Here is a 24,251-nt window from a genome sequence, read left to right as displayed (position 1 = left end):
ATGGGATAATAATACTGACCTCCTTTGTAAAGGGTTTTGGGTTCTACAGATGAAAAGTACTATGTAAAAGCTAGGTATTATTAATATGGTTTAAATCTTTACTTGCAGGACTCACCCAAAGAGTAGCAGTGAGTGCTACTACAGTCTTCACTTGTTGAGTCTTCCAAGAATCAATTCTCTCTCTGGTCCCATTCAACATCTACATGCAGCCACTAGATGAACTGCTCAGACAACATGCACTAAGTGCCAGGCCTATGCAGATTGCACATTGCTTTATCTTTTCTTTACCACACATATGCACATCACTACCACCAAGATGTCTCAGTGCTTGGATGAGATCAACTCATAACATAAGAACAGCCATATTGGATCAGACCAATGGTCCATCTACCGCAGTACCCTGACTTCCAACAGTGGCTAATGCCAGGTGCTTCAGAGGGAATGAACAGAACAGGCAATCATCAACTGATCCATACCCTGTCATCCAGTCCTGACTCCTAGCTTCTAGCTGTCAGAGGCTAGGGGGAGCCAGAGCATAGGGTTGCATCCCTGACCATCTTGGCTAATAGTCATTGATGGACCTATCCTCCATGAACTTTTCTTTTTTGAATCCTGTTATAGCTTCGGCCTTTAAAACATCCACTGGCAATGAGTTTCACGGGTAGACTGTGTGTTGTGTGAAGAAGTGTTTGTTTTAAACCTTCTGCCTGTTAATTTCATTGGATGACCCCTGGTTTTTGTGTTATGAGAAGGAGCAAGTAACACTTCCATATTCACTTTCTCTACACCATTCAGGATTTTATAGTCCTCTATCATATCCCTGCTTAGTCGTCTCTTTTCCAAGCTGAACAGTCCCACTCTTTTGAATCTCTCCTCATATGGAAGTTGTTCCATACCCCTAATCATTTTTGTTGACCTTCTAGGTACCTCTTCCAATTCTACTATGTCTTTTTTGAGATGGGTCAACCAGAACTGCATGCAGTATTCAAGGTGTGGGCATACCATGGATTTATATAGTGGCATCATGATATTTTCGTCTTATTATCGATCCTTTTCCTAATGGCTCCTAACATTCTGTTAGCTTTTTTGACTGCTGCTGTGCATTGAGCAGATGTTTTCAGAGAACTCCAAGTTCTCTCCCTTGAGTGGTAACAGCTAATTTAGACCCCATCATTTTGTATTTATAATTGGGATTATGTTTTCCAATGTGCATTGCTTTGCATTTATCAACACTGAATTTCATCTGCCATTTTGTTTCCCAGTCACCCAATTTTCTGAGATCCCTTTGTAACTCTTAGTTAAGTCCAAAGCAGACTGCTATCTTGAGTAGTTTTGTATTGTCAGCAAATTTTGCTACCAAACTCTTTACTCCTTTTTCCGAGATCATTTATGAATATGATGAACAACACTGGTTGCAGTACAGATCCCTGGGGGACACCACTATTTACCTCTCTCCATTCTGAAAACTGACCATTTATTCCTACCCTCTGTTTCCTGTCTTTTAACCAGTTACTCATCCACGAGAGGACCTTCCCTCTTATCTCTTGACTGCTTATGTGAATTAGCAGACACATAGATGAACACGATTTGTTAGCGAAGAGTCAACACAGCTTTTGTAAAGGGAAATCATGCCTCACCAATCTATTAGAATTCTTTGAGGGGGTCAACAAACGTGGACAAGAGTGATCCAGTGGATATAGTGTACTTTCAAAACTCATGGATAGAAAAAACCTGGCTGAATCTGAGCAAAACAGAGGTGGTGTTGGTGGACAAAGGAAAGCATTTTGAAGAGTCTGCAGTCACAGGGGTGTCTTCTTTGGCTGAAAGCATACACCAACAAATGGTGACTTCAGATGGTAGTTTCGGAGTGCTCCTGGTTTCCTTGCTGACACTAAGCTCACATAGCAGCATCCACGAGTAATGCCTTCTACCATCTCCAGGTGGCTAGGAGACTCCATCCTATTCTGGTCCCATTTATACACATCTTTGTCACCTCTCAGCTGGACTACAGCAGTGCAACATACCTTGGCATAAAGCTTTCAGCAAACTCCAAATAGGACAGAACCATGGGCAGCAGATATCATAGGCTGGGGGAGGCTCAGCCTCTCCAAACAGCCAGGTGTGGCCCCACCCACATTCTGCCCCCAGGTCCCTTCCTGCTTCCCACTCTGCAGCTCTTCCCCAGTGCCGTGGCCCAGGCTTGGGTTGGGGTTGGGGCTATGGCCAGGGCTGGCTCTAGGATTTTTGCCGCCCCAAGCAAAAAAAATTTTGGCTACCCCCCGTCCCAGCCCTGGGCTCCTCGCTGCACCCCCCCTGCCGCCCCAGCCCTGGGCTCTCCCCCCCCTAGTAACTCGCTCCCAGGGCAGGTCATTCAGCAGGAATTTTAGGTGTGCACAGAATCCATATGGTTACAGAACTGCAGTAAAGTGGAACCATTTTCAGCTTGTGTGATTGGAGGATATCTGGATGAATATTATAAGACGGTCCTACATAAATGAGGAAAAGTTGAGGTGCCTTTATTATTCTTTTGTTCCACTCTTTCTTTCTATGGGGAATTTGCCAATGCAATATCACTGTCTTCCTTTTAAACAAACAAACAAACAAACAAACAAACAAACAAACAAAAGGCAATGGCTGTTGAAAATAGCAATTCCAGTCCTAATAATCACTGGGAAGCATTTCTTGCTCAATTTTATCCTACTTTTTCTATAGCAAGTTACAGTGGATCAGTATATTTGATTTGGGAGAAATGAAGTAACAGCTGCCCAAACTGAGCTTGAGCACTCCTGAATTTTGAGGTGTTCAAATCTGGAAGGCAGGTGCTGGGGCGGGGGCCTGTGGCTCCGCAGGGGAGCACGGCAGCATGTATGCAGCAGCGTGTCTGGCGCTGCGTGAAGCCAGACACGCTGGCCTGAGTGGCACGGTAAGGGGGCTGGGAGGTTGGAGAAGGGGTAGGGAGTTCCGGGGGGGGCAGTCAAGGGACAGGAAGCAGGGGGGGTTGGATGGGGTGGAGGTTCAGGGGGGCAGTCAGGGGCAGGGAGAAGGGGGGGTTAGATGGGTCAGGGGTTCGGGGGGGTAGTCGGGGGACAGGCAGCAGTTGGTTCTCAGCTCCCAGGCTGGATCCCTGCCGCGCCTGCAAATGGGCTGCCCCAAGCACATGCTTGCTTTGCTGGTGCCTAGAGCCGCCCCTGGCTATGGCCGTACCGCCCACCTGCCTGGCACTTGGACCACACAGCCTGCCCAGTGGTTCGGGGCTGGGGGGCGCTGGGGCCACGCTGCCTGCCCGCCTAGCGCTCTAGGACTGGGGGAGCCTGCCTGGCGCATGGGGGCTCGGGGGTGCTAGGGCGGTGCCACCTACCTGCCTGCGCTCCGAGGCTGGGGGTGCTGGAGCTGCTCCACCCACCCATCTGGTGCTCCAAGGCTGGTATGGCCTGAGGTGGGAGGCAGGTGGCTGTGGTGGGGGGGCTCTGGGCTCTGGCAGAGGGGGCAAATGGGGTGGGACTGGGGGATAGCCTCCCCGAACCAGCGGTTCACGCACTGCCCTGGGACAGAACATTCCAGCAAATCTCCTCAGCAACAGGAGCTACTGCAAGCAGAACAAATCTGACTTCTGCTCTTTCCCCTGGTTTCCCAAAGAATATCGAGTCAAGTTCAAGGTCTTGGTCCTTATCTTCAAAGCACTCAATAGCCTAGGCCCAGGATATCTAAAAGACCACCCAAAGCTCAGGAATGAAGACCATGGTTGACAAGTCTACTGCTCAGGCACAGTGGAACACTATCACAAGTGTAAATGAAGACCATGGTTGACAAGTCTACTGCTCAGGCACATTTGGTGGGAGTTCCTTCAATCATATTGTTAAAATACTACTTGTTGGTAGGGATGGAGCTGAGCCATTACTGTTCAACTACTTTCCTGGACTGGGAAACAAAAAGTCTTTCCTAGCAGGATTGGAGAGAAAAGAGACATTATGGTGATGGGTGGTTGTATAAGTAAGTAGGCAGGTAGGTAGACACAGATCGGCATACCAGCACATTAGGATAATAGGGCCAAGGGAGGTTGAGGAAATGTGACATTGAGGAGCACAGGGTGGAACTGAAGCTAAAAGGTATAAGGCATTTAGGATGTGGGAAATTTTGGATAGTAGCCTGGGCCTTAGGGGCAGCCATCAGATGGAACTGGAGTGCAGGTGTTAGGAGCAGACTGGAAAGCCAGGTATCAGGGAACAGGATTGTGGAAAGGTTGGGGGTTTGTGGCAGGAAGGGGATCTTGGATTATAGGGTCCCCATTTTGGGGACTGGGAATAGATTGTTTGATCTAGGGGTGGGTTGGAAGAGCTGGGTTCTGAGGACAGCAGGTTGCTGGGATGATGGTATGGAAGGGTAGCTGGAGAGGCAAGAAGAGACTGGTCTTTGTAGAGACTAGAGGAGGTCTGCATCCTGCAGGCCATGCGGGAGGGGAGAACGCTTTTTCTTGCAGAGAAGTGGGTACACGGGCTGGGGGAGCTGGTGCTGCTGGACAAGACTGGGCTGGGCTGGGCTATTGAAAGGCATAACCCCTTACAGCTCAACCCAGCAGCACCAGTGATCAGGCTAGTGCAATCCTTGGAGGTATAAGCAGGAGAGTAATGAGTAGGAGTAAGGAGGTGATTTTACCTGTGTATATGGTACTGGTGAGATTAATACTGGAATAGTGAATATAGTTGTGGTGGATGTTAATAAAATTGAAGAGGTGCAGAGAAGAGCCACAAAAATGATTTACACTCTGGAGAAAATGCTTCACAGTGAGAGACTTAAACAGCTCAATCAATTTAGCTTACCCAAAAGAAAAATGAAAGGTTACTTGATTATAGTGTATAAATATCTTCACGGAGAGAAAATATTGGGTATTAAAGGGCTCTTTAATCCAGTGGAGAACGGCATAACAAGAACCAGGACCGTCCCTAGAGGGGTGCGGAGCCTGGGGCGGAAGCGACGGAGTCTTCTCTTCTGGGACCGACCGCGCCGGCCAATCACACCAACCCGCTGGGCCCCCCAAAGTGCGGGGCCCGGAACAGGGGGGCCTGGGGCAGAAAGGACAGATTAATCTCCTCCAGGACCGACCGTGCCGGCCAACCACATGGGCCCGCCGGGGCCGCCAAAGCGCGGGGCCTGGAGCAGTCACCCCGATTCACCCTACCCAAGGGACGGCTCTGACAAGAACCAGTGGCTAGAAGCTGAAGCCAGACAATTAAAAAATAAGGCACAAATTTGTAATAGTGAGGTTGGAACAAAATTGGAACAAAATACTAAGAGAAGTGCTGGATACCTTTCTGGAAGATATACTTTTGCCAAACACAAGTTATCACTGGTCTACAATTTTTGAGAAGTCGTCTGCTTCAGAGATAAAATGTGCTATTTATTATGTATTTTGATGTGCTGAATTCAAATATGACAATTAAAACAACTGATTGGCTACTGTTTCTAAGATATTTAAGTTTTTACATTTTATGTCTATGTATATTGTGTAGATAGTAGAGTTTTAATCATAAATTGTAAACCTAGGTCTTTTCATGGGTTTATGGTTGCTTTACATGATAATATTTCACCTGTCCTGTTTATGTAACACTTCAAAAATCAGCAAAAGGGTTATATAAATCAAATTTATTATGAAACAAAAGGCAAAAAACTATTCTGTACATAGTTTAGTCCTATTCAGTGTCTACTTGGCGCTTCTTGGCTTGTCTCTTGTATTCATTAAATGGAGCATCTCTTGTCACTGTCCAGCAATAGTCTGCAAGCATTGATGGGCTCCATTTGCCCTGATAGCGTTTCTCCATTGTTGCAATGTCCTGGTGAAATTGCTCGCCATGCTCGTCGCTCACTGCTCCGCAGTTCGGTGGAAAAAAATCTAGATGAGAGTGCAAAAAATGTATCTTTAGTGACATGTTGCAACCAAGGCTTTTGTATGCCTTGAGGAGGTTTTCCACCAACAACCTGTAGTTGTCTGCCTTGTTGTTTCTGAGAAAATTTATTGCCACTAACTGGAAGGCTTTCCATGCCGTCTTTTCCTTGCCACGCAGTGCATGGTCAAATGCATCATCTCGAAGAAGTTCACGAATCTGAGGACCAACAAAGACACCTTCCTTTATCTTAGCTTCACTTAACCTTGGAAATTTTCCACGGAGGTACTTGAAAGCTGCTTGTGTTTTGTCAATGGCCTTGACAAAGTTCTTCATCAGACCCAGCTTGATGTGTAAGGGTGGTAACAAAATCTTCCTTGGTTCAACAAGTGGTGGATGCTGAACACTTTTCCTCCCAGGCTCCAATGACTGTCGGAGTGGCCAATCTTTCTTGACGTAGTGGGAATCTCTTGCACGACTATCCCATTCGCAGAGAAAACAGCAGTACTTTGTGTATCCAGTCTGCAGACCAAGCAAGAGAGCAACAACCTTCAAATCGCCACAAAGCTGCCACTGATGTTGGTCATAGTTTATGCACCTCAAAAGTTGTTTCATGTTGTCATAGGTTTCCTTCATATGGACTGCATGACCAACTGGAATTGATGGCAAAACATTGCCATTATGCAGTAAAACAGCTTTAAGACTCGTCTTCGATGAATCAATGAACAGTCTCCACTCATCTGGATCGTGAACGATGTTGAGGGCTGCCATCACACCATCGATGTTGTTGCAGGCTACAAGATCACCTTCCATGAAGAAGAATGGGACAAGATCCTTTTGACGGTCACGTAACATGGAAACCCTAACAACACCTGCCAGGAGATTCCACTGCTGTAGTCTGGAGCCCAACAGCTCTGCCTTACTCTTGGGTAGTTCCAAATCCCTGACAAGGTCATTCAGTTCACCTTGTGTTATGAGGTGTGGTTCAGAGGAGGAGGATGGGAGAAAATGTGGGTCCTGTGACACTGATGGTTCAGGACCAGAAGTTTCATCCTCTTCCTCTTCCTCGTCTGACTCAAGTGAGAATGATTCTGGTGCATCAGGAACCGGCAGTCCTTCTCCGTGGGGTACTGGGCGTATAGCTGATGGAATGTTTGGATAATGCACAGTCCACTTTTTCTTCTTTGACACACCTTTCCCAACTGGAGGCACCATGCAGAAGTAACAATTGCTGGTATGATCTGTTGGCTCTCTCCAAATCATTGGCACTGCAAAAGGCATAGATTTCCTTTTCCTGTTCAACCACTGGCGAAGATTTGTTGCACAAGTGTTGCAGCATATGTGTGGGGCCCACCTCTTGTCCTGATCTCCAATTTTGCAGCCAAAAGAAAGGTGATAGGCTTTCATAACCATAGTGGTTATACTGCGCTTTTGTGATGCAAAAGTCACTTCACCACAAACATAGCAGAAGTTATCTGCACTGTTCACACAAGTACGAGGCATCTCTGCTCACTTTGGCTAAACAGAAATATGTCCCTTTGCAAAATCAAACACTGACAAATAAGAGAGCACGGCACTGTATGATTTCTAGAGCTGATATAGGGCAATTTGTTCAGCAGAGTGATGTAAGCTTCGTTATGATTGCATCATCCATGACTTCTAGGAATAACATGATGCAATTCATATCATGTATGACGCAATACCAGCTTCAGATTGCATCATTCATTGGTTTGCCTAAAAAGCAAGTACTGTCCAAACCCAGTCATAGATTTATTCATAGATCCAGTCAAAGATGTATTTTAGTCATTTCTGGTTTAAATTGAGATCCCTTTCCCTTTATAACTCACTTATCCTCCGCCATTCCCAAGTCAAGGGTCGTATATACTGACCCAATAGCATATCTTGAAAACTAGAGCCAATCAACAATTTTAAGCATCATTTTCGTTCTCAGTGACCCCGAATTAGTAAAGTTTGACTACATTTATTTCAGAAGCATTTTGGCTGTAGAGCAGTGTTATTGGACTCAATACAAGAGTAAATTTAATGGCATGTGCTATACAGGAGGTCAGACTAGATGATCCAATGATCCCTTCTGACCGTAAACTATGAATTTGTGATGCCCCTTCCTGTTGCTTCAATCTAATTCCCAAACATGTCCTGGGATTCAAGACCCAGCTCAGACTGGGCGCAGAAGCACCAAACACTGGTTCCTCTAGCTCCAATTTTCTGTCTTCTTGCTCTGTGGGTTCCTTGCTGTCCATCTGACCCACAACCCTGCACAAAGCCCTTAAACTATCCAGTGTAAAATCAGGGTCAATGCTTGTGGAACTGCTAATGAAGCAATCCATTTCCTCATAGTGCGGACATGTCTTGGACGGAGCCACCACCTACGCCACTAGCACGGCTATGTCTACACCAGCTGGAAATTACACCTGCAGCTGCAGTGTAGCCCTACCTGTTGGGGAGGGGACTAGAGCTCTACCTCGTGCTAACCGGCTAGTGCAGGCGAGCCCACGAGGGAGCCTGAGCGAGACCCTGCCCCATGTGTCTCATTCATGCAGGAGCAGGGGGAGGGAAGGGGCGTGCTCGAGCGCTTGCTGTGGAAATCCCGAAGCCTCCAGCTCCTCCCTGTGTGTGTGTCTCTAGGCTGGGGACCGGCTGAGGCGCAGGCAGCCCCGGCTGCCGCCTTTGCCTTGCTCCCGCTCTCCTCCTCCCTGGGCTCCCCGCCTGCGGCCTCCCCGCACTGACATGCCCCAGCAGCAGCCGCTGCAGCCCTAGCCCGCCCGCGGCCCCTTCCCCCGGCTCTCCGCGTTCTCCCGGAGGAGGCGAAGGCGCTCGGCTCAGGGGCTGTCATCGCGCCTCCCCGATGGGCAGCCTGCTGAGCGGGGTCAGCGTCAAGGAGCCCGCCACGGTGGAGGACTGCGACTCCACCTGGGAGACGGACTCCGAGCCCGAGCTGCAGGACCCAGGCGGGGACCAGCAGCAGGAGGCGGTCGGCGGGGAAGAGCCAGCCCCGGAACCGCCGGCCCCGCTCCCTGCTGCAAGCGCCCGGCCCGAGGAGACCCAGCAGGAAGGGGAAGAGGTGGAAGGGGGCCGAGAAGCAGCAGCAGCCCCCGGCCCTGAGCAGGTACCCCTGACACCGCCAACTTCTGCAGGCTGGCTAGGAGCCAGACAGAACCCCCCGTGCCCCGGCAGTCCTGGAGCGGCTGGTGTTTTCTCACCGCCCCCCGCCAGGGCTGTGGGAGGTCTCTACGGTCATGGGTGTCCCATGAATGCAGCAGGCTTGGGGCGCTGAGGCTTTGCTCTGCTTTCTCGGTACCCTTCCCCCTTGTGTTGTAAGAGTAAATTGGGCTGGATCTTTGCCTTGGAATAAAGCAGCACAAATGGGGGGGGGGGCGAAGGGGGCTGAGTGGCACCCCCGAGCTGGGGGAGGCAGACCCCGCTTGGGTACTTCGCTGCTTTCTGTGTGTGCCGCCTGCTGCTGCCTGGTTGCTTGTTTTCCTCCTGGTGACGTGTGCTCTGTTATCAAGCTGAAAAAGGAGGAAGTGTGTTGGGCTGTGGGGATTTTTTTTTTTTTTTTTTTTTGTATTTCCCCTAATGCACAGTTTGCTTCACAGCTCATTTCTACTGGCCTCAAGGGCTGTTTGAGACCAAGATTGTTTTGATATCCTCTTAGTAATCTAATGCTATGATTACCAACCATGGGGAATGTGTGGCTAGAGCAAAGGACTGGAAGCCAGGAACTCAGGAGGTCTGATCTTGGCTCTGATATTGACACCTTGGTGTGGCCTAGGGCAAGTCTTTTGATTTCACCTCTCTGTGAAGACTTAATCTCTCTTGAGAGGGAAAGTTAGTTAATATTTGTAGAGTCCTTCAAGATGAAACATGCTAAGTACAATAATTATAGTATTACTTCTAGTACTTTCTGGCACCCGTGATTGGAGTTTTATGCTCCCCTTTCAATAGTGATTCTCAGTGCAAGGTCACATTGCTTTGCTACCAATTTCCCATTCATCTGTAAGTGACCTGCAGTGGCAGCTTTGCTGCTTTCTCATGATTGCACCTGTCTGAGGTTTGGAACAGCTCAGGGTCCACAAATTGTGCACAAAAGGATAGAAAGTGATGTGCACTGGTTGGTATAACCAAGGTATTATGCTCCTGAACCTACGACAGGCTGAGTGACTTTAGTGAGATTTGAAAGTGCTCAACATCCCTAACACAGAGCTCAGCACGTTACCAGACATCGGGATCAGTGTCTGCTAAACTAGTACAGTTGCTGAAAAGGTTGAGAATTGTTAGTGTAGTAGAGCAGCTGTCAGGCTCAGCAGCAGTGGCTTATTAAGAGATATAAGACTAGTATATTGATGTGGTCTTGATATCTCTGAAGCTTCCATGTTTGTTTCTGCACTAAGATTTTATCTATAGTAGGAAACTTTCCCTTAAAATTATCACCATTGCTAGCATCGGTAGTGTTCTACGAAGAGTAGCGACAGTGGGAGCCCTTGTGTAGATTATCCCTGCTGGCACCCAAACAATAGGCAGACCAGGGGCCAGATCCGGACCGCCAGATGTTTTTGAATGGACCCCAAAATCTATGTATTTACTTATTATTATCATTATTGTTATTTTTTTATTATTATTTTCTCCGGAATATGAACCTTGACTAAATCTTGCCCAAGAAATGTGGACCTTGCCAAAAAATAATTGACTACGCCTGGGTGCCAGTGTATCAGCAGCTGCCAATATTTTAGTTGCCATAACACGTATACCGATTCTGAGCAGAGCTAGCTGCTAGCTGCTATGTATGGCATCATTCCTACCACTGTTACCCCCAGAGTAGCAGAACTGGTGGCAGCAGTGGTGGGAAATTTTAAAGGGGGGAAAAAGACTAATGTAAATAAAGCCTAAAGGCCCAGTTTGACCCTCAATTACTCATGTGCAACTCCCATTGACATTAATAGGAGGTGCACCTGCACCCCATGTAACAGGGTAGAACCAGTGCCTAGGAGTCTAAACTGAAGATTGTCTCATGTCTGAGTGACTGAGATGAACAATTAGAATTAAATGTTGTGTATCATAGATGGCACTAGGAAAATTAACAACATAAGATCAATCCAAACACAAATATATTGCACAGCTTGCAAGTGTCTTGTTATGGTAAGCATTCTTACACTTGGATGTCCAAAACAAGTCCATTTTTTTTCCAGATTTACTATAGTAGCAGATATTTGTAAGCCATAAAGTGAGATAACTACCGTATATACTCGTTCATAAGCCGAATTTTTTTTAGTAAAAAAGGGAAGCACCAGAGAAGGGGGTCAGCTTATGAATGGGTATAGAGAGGGAGAGGTGGGACACAGCCCCTCCCCCCAACAGAGGGGGCAAGGAGAGGCAGTACAGATAGCAGAGACAGAAGGGAAGAGGCGGGGCCAGAGTCTGTCCGCTTCTGGCCACGCTGCTCCCCCCAGCCTCCAAAGCAGCTGCAGCTCCGGGGCTGGCAGGCTGAAGCCATGCCACTTGGCCCCGCCCCCCAGAGCAGGCTGTGTTCACACCGCCAAAGTACGCTGCGGCCGTGCCACCTGGCCCAACCTGCTGGAACATGCTGCAGCCGCGCCACCCAGTCTGGCCCGCCGGAGCAGGCTGCGGCCGCGCTGCCCAGCCTGCCGGAGCAGCTCCAGCCAGGTCAGAGACATCCTCCCCTGGCCCTCCCCAGATAAGGTGGGAAGGGATGGGGAGAGTGTGAGGGTCCCGGGCTAAGGGTGGGGTCATGTGGGGGGTGGTCACAGGGGTTACTCCCCTGACGCCCAGCTTCTCCCCCCCAAAAAATTTCCCCACCAGTTGCTGTCCGGCCCATCAGGATAAGCAGTTGGCGTGCCGGGACGCTTTGTTTACTTAGGTTTACCTCCATGCCTGCGGATGCTCGAGGTAAACAAACCACCTCAGCCCACCAGCAGCTTATCCTGATGGCCCGGAAGCCAAAGTTTGCTGACCCCTGAATAATTATAGACTCGGCTTATGAATGGGTTATAAAAATTTCAATTTTTACTTATCCATCTTGGGCGGGGGGGGTCAGCTTATAAACGAACCGGCTTATGATCAAGTATATACGGTAACCCTTGCAATGTGCTTACAATTTCAATCAGAAAGCCTGCGCTAAGTCTTTGCTGACATCCACAGTGAAGATTATTTTTTAAACTTTGAAACACCAAAATTAAATTTGTTTCTAAACTGACCCCCTCTGTTGAAGGGGTTGAGGATATGTATAAGTATTGGGTAGTATACAACATAGATTTGTGACGTCTTGCTGGACCTGATATCGAGAGTTTCAAGTACTGAGTTCTATGTTTAGGAACGTAGGATGAAATCCTGACCCAGTTAAGTCAATGGCAAAACAGTTATTGATTTCAGTGGCATCAGAACTTCATCAATGAGGTCCAGCTTTTTCTTAGCTTTGTAGAAGTGTTTAATTTTTGAGGTATACGTAAATGAAATAAGAACTAGAATTTTAAAATTTACTGTCATTCTGCTTCATGTATCATGGTGGAGCAGCTAATGCCTGGTATTTAATTATCAAAGGCTATTTCCTGTCCAAGTAAGCATGTTTTATCTTTAGTTGGAGTCAGAGCCAGCCTGTCATCAAAGACAGTTTGTCATCAAAGCATCTTGTAAACAATGTATTAATGGCAAGGAGTTTGGGGTACAGTGGATGGAGGATATCCTGTGTAATCACACAGGAGTAAGCCTGGCTCTGTCCGTACTACCACAAATAAGGTGTAAAGGAGTGTGTGCTTTCTCCCCACCCCACCAAAGTTTGTGTATTGATTTCTGTAAGAGAGTTTTATTTCAGTATCTTAAAACAAATAGCAGTATCTCTGATTACAGTATTGTAGAAAACAAAATGGTGTGAAAAATAAAGTGCATAACAGAATTAGCAAGTCTCAATATATGGATGCTTTTGGTTGGGTTTTTGTAAAATGTATACAGCTTGATCCAGCACCCTCTGAAGCCAATGGGAGTCTTTCCATTGACTTCAGTGGGCTCTGAATCAGGCCCATAGATTCCAAAACAGTTGGGATCTGCTACAAGCTTTCAGAAATGCTTTTTTTTTTTTCAAGAACAATTTTGCTTTAGGGGTTTAATGATGCTTTTCACTGGAACGTAAACTTATGTCTTGTGATAAATGAAGGGGGGGAGGGAGTAGCTCCCTTTTATGGACACCCAGCCAGCCAGTTAGCTATAAAGTCCCTCTTGGTGGCTGCTTGCTTTACCTGTAAAGGGTTAAAAAATCCTCCAGGTATAGAAAAGGGAGTGGGCACCTAACCAAAAGAGCCAATGGGAAGGCTAGAACTTTTTAAAATTGGTGGAAAAAAGCTTTCCCTTTGTGTTCTGTGGTTGTTCTCCGGAGAGAGGGGAACAGAGCAAATCAGGGCTATGACTATGCTGTAAAAAGCTTTTTGCCAGGTATGGAAATCATCAGATTATACCTAGAACTACCCAAATATGTAAGTAGATTAGGAATGTCTAGAAAGATGCAATTAGGTTTATTTCTTTTATTTTCTGTAAGGCTCTGTTCTAACCCCAGATGCTTTTGTTTGCTTGTAACCTTTAAGCTGAACCCCCAAGAAAGCTATTTTGGGTGCTTAATTTTTGGAATTGCTCTTTTAAAATCTAGCAAAAGCCTAAGTGCCAGATGTATTTTCTTTCTTTTTGTTTTTAATAAAATTTACCTTTTTTAAGAACAGGATTGGATTTTTGGTGCCCTCAGAGGTTTGTGCACATGTTGTTTAATTAGCTGGTGGCAACAGCTGATTCCTTTGTTTTCTTTCTTAGCTCTTCCCTGGAAGGGGGTGTGTGTGTGAAAGGGCTTGAGGGTACCCCCCAGGGAGGAATTCCCATGTGCTCTTTCCTGGGTCCAAAAGGGGTTTGTATTTGGGTGGTGGCCGCATTTACCAAGCCAAGGTCAGAGAAAAGCTGTAACCTTGGGAGTTTAATACAAGCCTGGAGTGTCCTGTATTAATTTTTAAAATCCTTGTGGGCCCCCACCTTCTGCACTCGAAGTACCAGAGTGGGGAATCAGCCTTGACAGTTCTAAACACTAGTTTATTGAATTATATAAAATAGTTTGACAGTGCTACAAATATTCTTGTTTGCCATTCAACAGTTTTCTTCCACAGGATGCAGTGGTAGCTATAGGTATGCTTTTATGGTAAGATATGACACAGATTTATGAATCAGAATAGTCTGATTTCACTAACATAAAGGTATAGTTATCATAGAATATCAGGGTTGGAAGGGACCTCAGGAGGTCATCTAGTCCAACCCCCTGCTCAAAGCAGGACCAATTCCCAACTAAATCATCCCAGCCAGGGCTTTGTCAAGCCGGGCCTTAAAAACCTCCAAGGAAGGAGACTCCACCACCTCCCTAGGTAACGCATTCCAGTGCTTCACCACCCTCCTAGTGAAATAGTGTTTCCTAATATCCAACCTAGATCTCCCCCACTGCAACTTGAGACCATTGCTCCTTGTTCTGTCATCTGCCACCATTGAGAACAGCCGAGTTCCATCCTCTTTGGAACCCCCCTTCAGGTAGTTGAAGGCTGCTATCAAATCCCCCCTCATTCTTCTCTTCTGGAGACTAAACAATCCCAGTTCCCTCAGCCTCTCCTCATAAGTCATGCGCTCCAGACCCCTAATCATTTTTGTTGCCCTCTGCTGGACTCTTTCCAATTTTTCCACATCCTCCTTGTAGTGTGGGGCCCAAAACTGGACACAGTACTCCAGATGAGGCCTCACCAATGTCGAATAAAGGGGAACGATCACGTCCCTCGATCTGCTGGCAATGCCCCTACTTATACAGCCCAAAATGCCGTTAGCCTTCTTGGCAACAACAGCACACTGTTGACTTTAACACTTTTATGCTTCACTTTCATGTTCAGCCACTTCTTATTTTGTCATGATAAGCGTTTGCGCTTTTTAAATAATTTCTAGATAAGTTTTACATTCAGTAAATAAATCAGTGGCCAACCTACTGGTCCAAATTCAAGAAATTATGGAATTTATTAAAGCATCTACCATGTGTACTAGCCCTGCTTTTGTTCATATGTTAAAGTAAAGTTGTTGTGTTAAAAATATCCTTCCTGTCACATATTTATATTGTTTGATGAAAGCTTAAGTAAATTTATGCAATTGTAGATCTATATATTCAGAATTGTTGAAGCCCATTCTGCAAAATAATTATTTTAAAATGTCTAACACCATAATAATACAAATCAGTGTTCAGTTTGGCTGTAGGTGGATGTTAACTACTCTTTAAATGTTTCAGAGTGATGATGCAACTGAGCTGACAACGAAACCAAAGAGGAGCTTTTATGCAGCAAGAGACTTGTACAAGTATCGACACCAATATCCAGTAAGGGCATTTTGTGGTTTAAAAACACTCTTTAAATAAAGAACAATAACCAACAGAACTCATTAAAAGAGGCTTTATCTTTCCCTATTAAGTATGAGACCATGAAAAGAGTAGAATTTCTGATGTAATAGCCAAAAGAAAATGCCAGAGGGAGACGACTGGACCCGATGTGCCATTGTTTCCTCCCAAACCTATAAAACTTCTTCATGCCTGAGGAGCTTACAGTCTAAGGCCCCGATCATGCAAACTCTTATGCACATGCTTAATTTTAAGCACGTGAGTAGTCCCAGTGACTTAATATTTTTAAAGGCCTACTTTTTTGGTTCTAAAATCTTTTTAAAAGAGCTGAATGCCAGCATACTTCCACTGTTGATAGTTTTATTGCAGGCTAATAATGCTTTGTTTGTTTCTTTTCAGCAGAACTTTAAAGATCTCCGGTATCAAAATGACTTGTGCAATCTCCGATTTTATAAGAATAAAATTCCCTTTAAACCTGATGGTGAGTAATCTGACATTAGTAGTAACAAAAAAATATGAAATAATAACATAAAACTGAACTGATAATTACTAAGTACTAAGGACTAGGTTTGTGTAATACTTATGTCACAAAAATGTCCACACAGTGCCTTTTTTAATTGACTTTTCCTGTAGTGTAATGCTAATATACTGAGAACACTGCAGTATACACCATTCCTTAAAGGTGGATGTATAACACAGAAATTATTTATTAAATTACTCCCTGTTCTACAGTGGAAAATTTCAGTCATGGCTAGAAATTCTAAGCAATGCATTCCCAATGCAGTCATGGGGCACTAACCGCACCTTTCATGAACACCAATGGCAGTTGCTTATGTTACGAACTGCACATCAAGCTGCAGTGATATCCTTAACATAGAAATAAGATATTCCATTAAGAATAGTTTAAGGGCTGCGTTATGACTGTTACAGACAGAGTGATGATGCAGTAGGGCTGGAGGAAGTGCCTCTTGCAAACACCAGCACTGGACGCATTATACCTGAGAAGGCCAGGAGCAGGCTCAATGCCTCCAGTGGTAAGAAGAGTCACCAGCAGCACTTGTTACACCTTTAAAAATGGTTAAGAAGGTGCTTTTCCAGCACAACCCTCTGGATGCTTGCTTATGCATGGGAATTATTAATATTTGTATTACTGTAGCGCCTAGGAGCCCTAGTCATGGACCATTATCCTATTGTGCTAGGTTCCGTACAGACAAAGAACAAACAGACAGTTCCTGCCCTAGAGAGCTGGTGATATAAGTATAAAACGAGAGACAGAAGGTGACAGGTCTGGAATCAAGAGGTAGATCTGTGAGTTGTCAGCATAGAAATGGTAGTTGAATTTATGATTGTGGATGAGATTACCTAGAGATAAAATGTATAGTAAGAAGAGATGGGGGGACCAAGGACAGAGCTCTGTGGCACCCCCACAGGAAATTGGAGGAGGAATGAGGTGGATCCTCTGCCGGGCATGCTGAAGGAGTGATTAGAGAGATAGGAAGAGAACCAGGAGAGGACAGAATCATGGAAGCCAAGGGAAGACAAGATTTCAATAAGAAAAGCATGGAGGACTATGCCAAAAATGGCTGACAGATCAAGGGGGATGAGGATAAAGTACTGGTTCTGAGCTTTGGCAAGGAAGTGTTCCAAAGAGAGAATAGGAAGGATCTCCCACTCCAGTGTGACTCCATATAATTTTGGGTGGTGTCCATAGGGAGTGCAAGCACCCACTCTATGGGGCCAACTGCTCGAGAGCATAGTGGGAAAGGAGCTCACTGCCTCCACCTGCTTACCACAACACTGGCTCTGAGGTAGCCATAGTTTGGTGCTAAAGGCTATAGATTTAGGGTGTGATTTTTTTTTTTCCAGAGTCACTCAGAATAGGCCTTCCCCTGCTCCCCTGGAATTTGGTGGTAGTGCTGCCAATCTCTTGAATCACTGTGAATAACATCATTTTGGCTGGTACTAAAGCCAGCATGGTAATAATGTGAGGCGTTCCTGGTGATTTCTAGCCCTACTCGTGAGAAAAAACCCCTTTCACTGGCTACCTTCCTCACTGCCCCATGTCCTGTGGAAGAGCATCCAACCAGGACTGTAGGAGGCAGGCTTAGCTCTCCCCTCAGGAGTCAGAGGTGGTTTTGGGTAGGGGAGTGATGCCATTCTCACAGGAGGGGAGTGTGACATACCAGTCACACCCTGGCAATCCAGACCAGTGGGGGGGCTGTGTCACCCTTGACCTGCAACATGTGGTGCCTTGCGGTGCCTTACTGTTGTAGCTCCCAACTTAGACCTCTTACAAACAGCTTGCCAGCATACAGGTCACTCCCAGATGTGTTTCTGTAATTGCAGCCTGTCAGTCACACCTGGCTCTCATCAGCCTTGGTTATACCGCAGGGTGACACCAACACATTCCCAGTTAAATTTCTAGAGAGAAATCTGGATGTCTTGTACTGCTCAGCCCTCTTCTGGACAGTCCAAATATATTGAGTCTGTTATTCCTTTAAGGGAATAATATACAACTTGCCACCTTAAATGGAGTAACCCAGACACTTCTTAAACACACTGGATTAGATAAAACAACAAAACCAGTTTATTAATAATAAAGAGAGAAATTTTAATTGAGAATAAGCATAGGAAAAACAGTCAGAAATAGTTACAAAAATAAAGATGAAAACACTTACCAAACTATATTAGATTTAAGCAAAATTTCTCACTACATGCTTCCAGGACCTCTCCCCAAGAATCCAACAGCTGCTTCTTTTGTCTTCTCAAATGCGAAGAGTGAGATGGACAGGGGGAGAGAGGAGAGGAGACTCTTGAGGTGTTTTTCACCTGTGTATGCTCACATGCAGGTTTCCTCCCTTCCGCTTTCTATTTGATGACTCTGTTTATTACTTAAATGCAAATTAAAACAAACACACACTCTGTTCAAGACAGGCTTGTTTGACCAGTTTGATGCTTTGTGAGTTTTGAACATGCATTTTTAACATCTAATGCTGCTATACACATTTTACCATGATATTACTGATCAGCAAGTTGAGTTTTCAGATGATATCTCACAAGTCGTTCTTTGTACAAAGATTATTACAACAATGTGTAGGGTGTGAATATAGGGGTGCATTCCATCACAGGGAGGAGGTAGTGAGTAGAAAGATCCTAGCAGCTCAAGGCAGCTCTGCTCCCTCCTTCCCGCTGCCCTTTTGTGAAAAATGGGTCAGTCTGCTTTCTGCATCCCCTCCATGCAGTCCTGGGCAGAGACAGTGGGGGTGAAGAGCCTCTAGAGCTTTTCTCCTTCCCAGGATTGGGGGGAAAGGAAGAAGGTCCTAGGAGATGGGTGAAGAACCCTTGAAACTGCCAGAGCAGATAAGGGAGGCTGTGGGGAGCAAAGCTGATGTAGGCACAGTGTTTGTATTTAATTTGTTGCTGGGCTGGGAGATGGGCAGATGTGGACTGGGGCAGGCAGACACAGAAATAATGAATTAGAACTTTGGTTTGGGGAGAAGCTGGAAGCTTTGCACCATCAGGTAGCCATGTGGAGACCCTGCAGTGGGGGCCAAAATCAGCGTGCCCTATACATTTGGGAGAGTTGGTGGCACTGTGACATGAGAGAATCTTTTTTTCTTAAATCTCATGTTTGTTTTTTAGTTTTTCTCATGGTTTTTGAATTTGGGGGTTGGCAATATTTCAGTGATAAAACTGCCGTTCATTTCAACCAGAGAAGAGTTAGCAAAGAGTGCTTTTGAAAATCCCACTATATAATTAGAATGTAAGGCTTTGGGCCGGGGGTCATTGGTTTGTCCTGTGTTTTGTTCAGCACCTAGCACAAAGGGGTGCTAATGTGTGACTGGAGCTTGTTCTGAGGTGCTGCACAGTATGAATGATTAATAATAATTCATAAATTCCATTTTGGTTTGGTCCCCTACTGTTGGTTTCTGTTTGTGCTTGCCAGTAGGACCCAAATGCATTAATGTGATGAGACTAATACAAGTGGAAATTCTCCTGGAGTGTTGTGGATTTTTCCAGTGTGACTTGAGAAACTCCATTTAAATTCTTGGCAGCACTAGTGGCATCAGGAGTTTCAGGCACAATTAATTGAAACAAATTCCCAGATCCTAATGCACCTGGCAACCAGAGAGATTCTTGAATCAATGACTTCCTTGCAGTATTCATGACCTATGCTACTAGACTAGGATCTCATATATGCAGAGTTGAGTTAATGGAGTGACTACAGATTTCACTCTGAATATCATCAGAGTAAATAGCTTGTTTTAGATGTGATAAGAAATCTACTCCATTGAGTAAACAATGGTCAATATACTTTACACAGGTTATAGTGCCATATCTCAGCTGCTATAAATCTGCATCTATTGAAATCAATGGAGCTATGCCAATTTACGCAAGGTGAATAGCTGGTCTATATTAATTAACATCTGTGTATGGACAATGCTAATTATCCTCTTCTTTAATTTAATGGCATGTCTTTAGCACAAAGCACAATATAGGCCTAAAACATTTGTGATATATTTGAAAGATATTTTTGATCGCTACCTAATAATTTCCTGAATTTGTTTATACAGGAGTTTACATTGAAGAAGTCCTGAATAAATGGAAGGGAGACTATGAAAAATTGGAACATAATCACACTTATATACAGTGGTTGGTTACTTATTAGCTATTTTTATTTTAAAGCATTGATTTGATTAAAAGTGTTATTTTGTTCACCATAAACTGAAACAATTTTTTTTTAAACAGGCTTTTTCCACTTAGAGAACAAGGTTTGAATTTCTATGCTAAAGAATTAACTACATATGAAATAGAGGTAATGTAAATTGAGTTTACTGTCAACTGTCAGATTAATATTGAAGTATGACTGTTTGTTATTGTATCAGGTTGTTGTGTACAATGCAAAAGTATTTGTTGTAGAGCCATTTAGGATTTTAGATGAACTTCTTGTTTTATTAGGAATTCAAGAAAACAAAAGAAGCAATTAGAAGATTCCTGTTGGCTTATAAAATGATGTTGGAGTTTTTTGGAATAAAACTAATTGATAAAACAGGAAATGTAGCTCGAGCTGCTAATTGGCAAGAAAGATTTCAACATTTGAATGAGTAAGTAATGGCATGCATTAGATGCTATGTAATTACCTTAGAATTTTTATCCTTTGTTTTCTAGAGAAAAGCAGGACATATTTTCAAAAGAATGCCAGGAAAGTGGGAGAGACAAAAAGCAAGAATCAATGATTGTTTTGTGTCTGTATGTGTGTAAATCTTCCACACATTCTTGTGACTATGCTCCTTACCTACTGTCAATCTAACCAACAGCCATGAATTCACTGGCCGTAGTACTTTCAAGTCAGAGGTGAAAGTAAGCCGGTATGGTACAGCGTACCGGCAAAAGCCAGTACACCATGCCAGACCGGCTTTCCCAGGCTGGCGATTTAAAGGGCCCAGGGCTCCCTGCAGCGGCTGGAGCCCAGGGCCCTTTAAATCGCTGCTCAAGCCCCGCTGCCGGAGCCCCGGGGTAGCAGCGGCAGGGCTCCGGCGACGCTTTAAAGGGCCGGGGGCTCCTGCCGCTGTGGGGAGCCCCAGCCCTTTAAAGCGCCGCCCAAGCCCTGCTGCTGCTACCCCGGGGCTCCGGCAGGGGGACTTGGGCGGCGATTTAAAGGGCCCAGGGATCCCCGCCGCCGGAGCCCCGGGCCCTTTAAATCGCCGCCCGAGCCTGGCTGCCGGAGCGGCAACAGGGCTCCGTCAGCGATTTAAAGGGCCCAGAGCTCCTCTGTGGTAGCGGCGGCCAGAGCCCCGGGCCCTGTAAATCGCCCCTGAGCCCTGGGGCTCCCAGCCGCCTCTGCAGTTGGTAGCTCCAGGGGTGATTTAAAGGCCACGCCTCTTCCGGTTGAGGCCACGCCTCTTCCGGTTGAGGCCACGCCCCTGCTCAGGACTCCGGCATACCGGTAAGTCCTTTAACTTACTTTCACCCCTGTTTCAAGTACTATTTAATAAGAACACAACTCCATATTAGTTTGGCTAACACGCTACTATACACATTTCTCAACTATTCCCAAAATGATGCTTCTAGCCTATTAACAAATATTGGATTATCTAAGTATTCACTTTTCTTTACTTTTAAAAGGAAGAGCAAATTCTCCACACTTTTAATAGGGCTGAAAAAGCGCAGGCTTCCATCCTCCCCTAAAAATTAAATGCTTTATCTCAACTATAACACTACCTGAATAGTTTTAACATACACTGGACCAAATTTTGACCTGACTCTCACCCTGTGTAATCCCATTTCCTTCACAGGAATTATCTGGGAGATAAATCTGAGTTGAATTTGGCCAACATTTATCTCTCAATTTTTTTTTAAGTTTGATACTACTTTTCTAATACCACTGAGCTTGAAATTGAAGTGTGTTTTCTTGCAATATTTTCTCCTGACATTATGGGTGCACACTGCTTTCTTAGGTTAGGGTTGCTTATAAATAAATCTGGTCAAATAATTACCTTTTTTGAAAAAAATCATCAAGTACTTTATCCAGTAATTTATCTGAGTCATCTCATTGACCTTAGTAGACTTAGAATCAGGCCCTAAATAAGTCAGGCAGCACAAGAGCCAAGGTCTCAGTCACTGCATATTTTACAAGCTCAATTCAGGTGTTCCAGTGCTAGCTAGCCAAACAGTTTTAATTCAGTGTATTGCTAAAATAAACAGATAGTAGTGATCAGATTCCATAGTTACAGCTCTTCATTCAGGAGTCTCCCAGCATTTTACAAACATTAGTTATCACTCCCAACTGTCCTATGAGGAAGGTACTATTAAGTAGTAGTATCTGCATTTTACAGATGGTGAAAATAAAGCACAGAAAGATTAAATGACATGTCCAGGGTGACACAATGGCAAACCAGATAATGGAACCCAAGACTTCTGGCTCTAGTCCTCTAACCACTAGACTATACTCTATCTCTCACTTCAGTAGAATTTATTTTTAAGCATTTCTTGTCCCTGTTAGTTTTATATAAGTTCAGTGAATCTTTTCTTGCAGGTCCCAACACAACTACTTAAGAATCACTCGCATTCTGAAAAGTCTTGGAGAGCTTGGATATGAGAGTTTCAAATCTCCGCTTGTAAAATTTATTCTCCATGAAGCTCTTGTGGAAGACACAATTCCCAACATTAAGCAAAGTGCTTTGGAATATTTTGTATATACCATTAGAGACCGAAGAGAAAGGAGACAGCTCCTGCGATTTGCCCAACAACATTACACACCTTCAGAGCATTTCATCTGGGGACCACCAAGAAAACAGAAGTTGGAGGGAAACAAAACAGGTAAAAAGCCAACATCCCCAGTTTCTTCTCACAATAGTTACATTTCTAAACATAAGAAATGGAGAGATTCCAAGAATACATCCATAACTGGTAGCTCAAGTAGCAAAACAGCTGAAGAAAAAAAGGTAGAACTCACAAGAAATGGAGAAAAAAACGACCAGTGTGGAACAGAAACCAACTGTGAAGCTGCTAAGCAGAGCAACAGTGAAAAGAACAGTGATACTGAAAGTCAAAATTCCAAATCAGAGGAAGCTCTCAATTCGTCAGACAAAAAGGAGAACATTTCTCATTCCAAAAAAGATAAGGGAAAAGATGGCGAAAATCTGAGCCAAGATTGTGGAAATCCGACAGTTATAGAGACAGAGCCATGTGACAGTGAGAACTGTTCAAATAATATATCAGCGGACGTGCAAGACAACCTAGGTCAGGTTAAACCTCCAGTGGAATCCACCATAAAGAACAAAGATGAGATACAATCATGAGTCCAAATTTAAAACTAGTTATGTTTCATACTGAATGAAACAAATAATTCATTGTTCTTTCATTTTGGATGATATTCACATCTAGTGTAATGTAAGGAAGATCATGGGACCAGGCTGGATTTGAAAGCATCAGATTAAGCTTTTCAGGGGTTGATTTTTTTTTTTTTAATTTTAACTCAGTTAATAGGGCACAATCCAAAATGGTTTAAAAATATGTATATGCTAATTTGAAACAACTATATAGGATTAAATTCTATACATTCCCTTTTTCAGCTAGATTGCGGTCTAGAAAGGAATGCCATTCATTTCTGATATCACTTTGTTCATCTATTATTTAAAAAATTAGAATATTAGAATGTTGGTGTTTTAAGATTTACAGGAAAAGACTGCAATATTGATTGCCTTTTTCAATATTCTGCAAATTATTTTTAAGGGCCCAGGCCTGCCAGTGTTTGAAGTCAGTGGAAGTCACGCATGATATCCAAGGGCAAAATTAGGTACAAAGTCTTTAATCTTAAATGAGCATTTTTGGCTGAGACTTTCTGAAATGGGTATCAAAATGTTCCATTTTGTGAAGCATCATTATAAATTAAGTGGAAGTGTAACTCATGATTAAACTGTACAAAATCTTAATATGTACAGTCCTTGTCACAGTTGCAGGGTGAGCTGTGCTTTAGATCTCTTTCAATCTCTCTCCAGTGTGTCCCTCTGGTGACAGGTTTTGCTTCTTCCATCTACTGTATAAAAAAGAAAAGAAATCTGGTTCTGAATTTTCAGTTGTTGGGCTCAGGATTGTTGGGATGTGAATCCAAAAAGTTTATAGTTGCAGAAATATATTCTGTCATTGTGACACTACTTGCACATGCAATAATGGCCGTCCATCCATATTTAGACACCTAAAATAAAAATGGCCTGATTTTTACAGAAGTGCTGAGAACCTGAGAATTATCTCTGAAAAGACAGTCAAAATTTTAGGTGCTTAAATTCAGATTTAACTGCCTAATTATAAGCACCTAAGATTGAGCATTTTGGTCAGGTCTCATAAAGATGAAATGCAATGAGATATTAATTTCCCACAAAGTGTCATGCTACAGAAAAACTAATGTCTTTGTGCCTAATAGCACTCCTGGGCTCCATAATGGT

At 44.4% G+C, this 24,251-nt stretch overlaps 1 protein-coding gene across 1 annotated transcript; it reads left to right on the top strand.

Annotated features, from left to right (window-relative positions):
- Positions 1–8,745: 8,745 nt before the first annotated feature.
- Positions 8,746–23,108, top strand: OGFRL1 (opioid growth factor receptor like 1). Its single transcript, XM_065401970.1, has 7 exons — positions 8,746–9,006; positions 15,202–15,288; positions 15,706–15,787; positions 19,881–19,959; positions 20,056–20,122; positions 20,266–20,411; positions 22,343–23,108. Exons 1-7 carry the CDS (start codon positions 8,746–8,748, stop codon positions 23,106–23,108), a joined length of 1,488 nt encoding a protein of 495 aa, XP_065258042.1.
- The last annotated feature ends 1,143 nt before the right edge of the window (positions 23,109–24,251 follow it).

The sequence above is a fragment of the Emys orbicularis genome, chromosome 3, assembly GCF_028017835.1.
Source record: "Emys orbicularis isolate rEmyOrb1 chromosome 3, rEmyOrb1.hap1, whole genome shotgun sequence".
In the NCBI taxonomy this organism is placed as follows: Eukaryota; Metazoa; Chordata; order Testudines; family Emydidae; genus Emys; species Emys orbicularis.
Note: the sequence above shows the minus strand (reverse complement) of the source record. Positions and strands in the feature narration are given on the sequence as shown.

Coding starts and splice junctions, on each gene's coding strand:
- OGFRL1 (XM_065401970.1), top strand. CDS start 8,746: ATGGGCAGCCTGCTGAGCGGGGTCAGCGTCAAGGAGCCCGCCACGGTG. Junction 9,007..15,201: donor CAGCCCCCGGCCCTGAGCAG/GTACCCCTGACA, acceptor TAAATGTTTCAG/AGTGATGATGCAACTGAGCT. Junction 19,960..20,055: donor AATCACACTTATATACAGTG/GTTGGTTACTTA, acceptor TTTTTTAAACAG/GCTTTTTCCACTTAGAGAAC.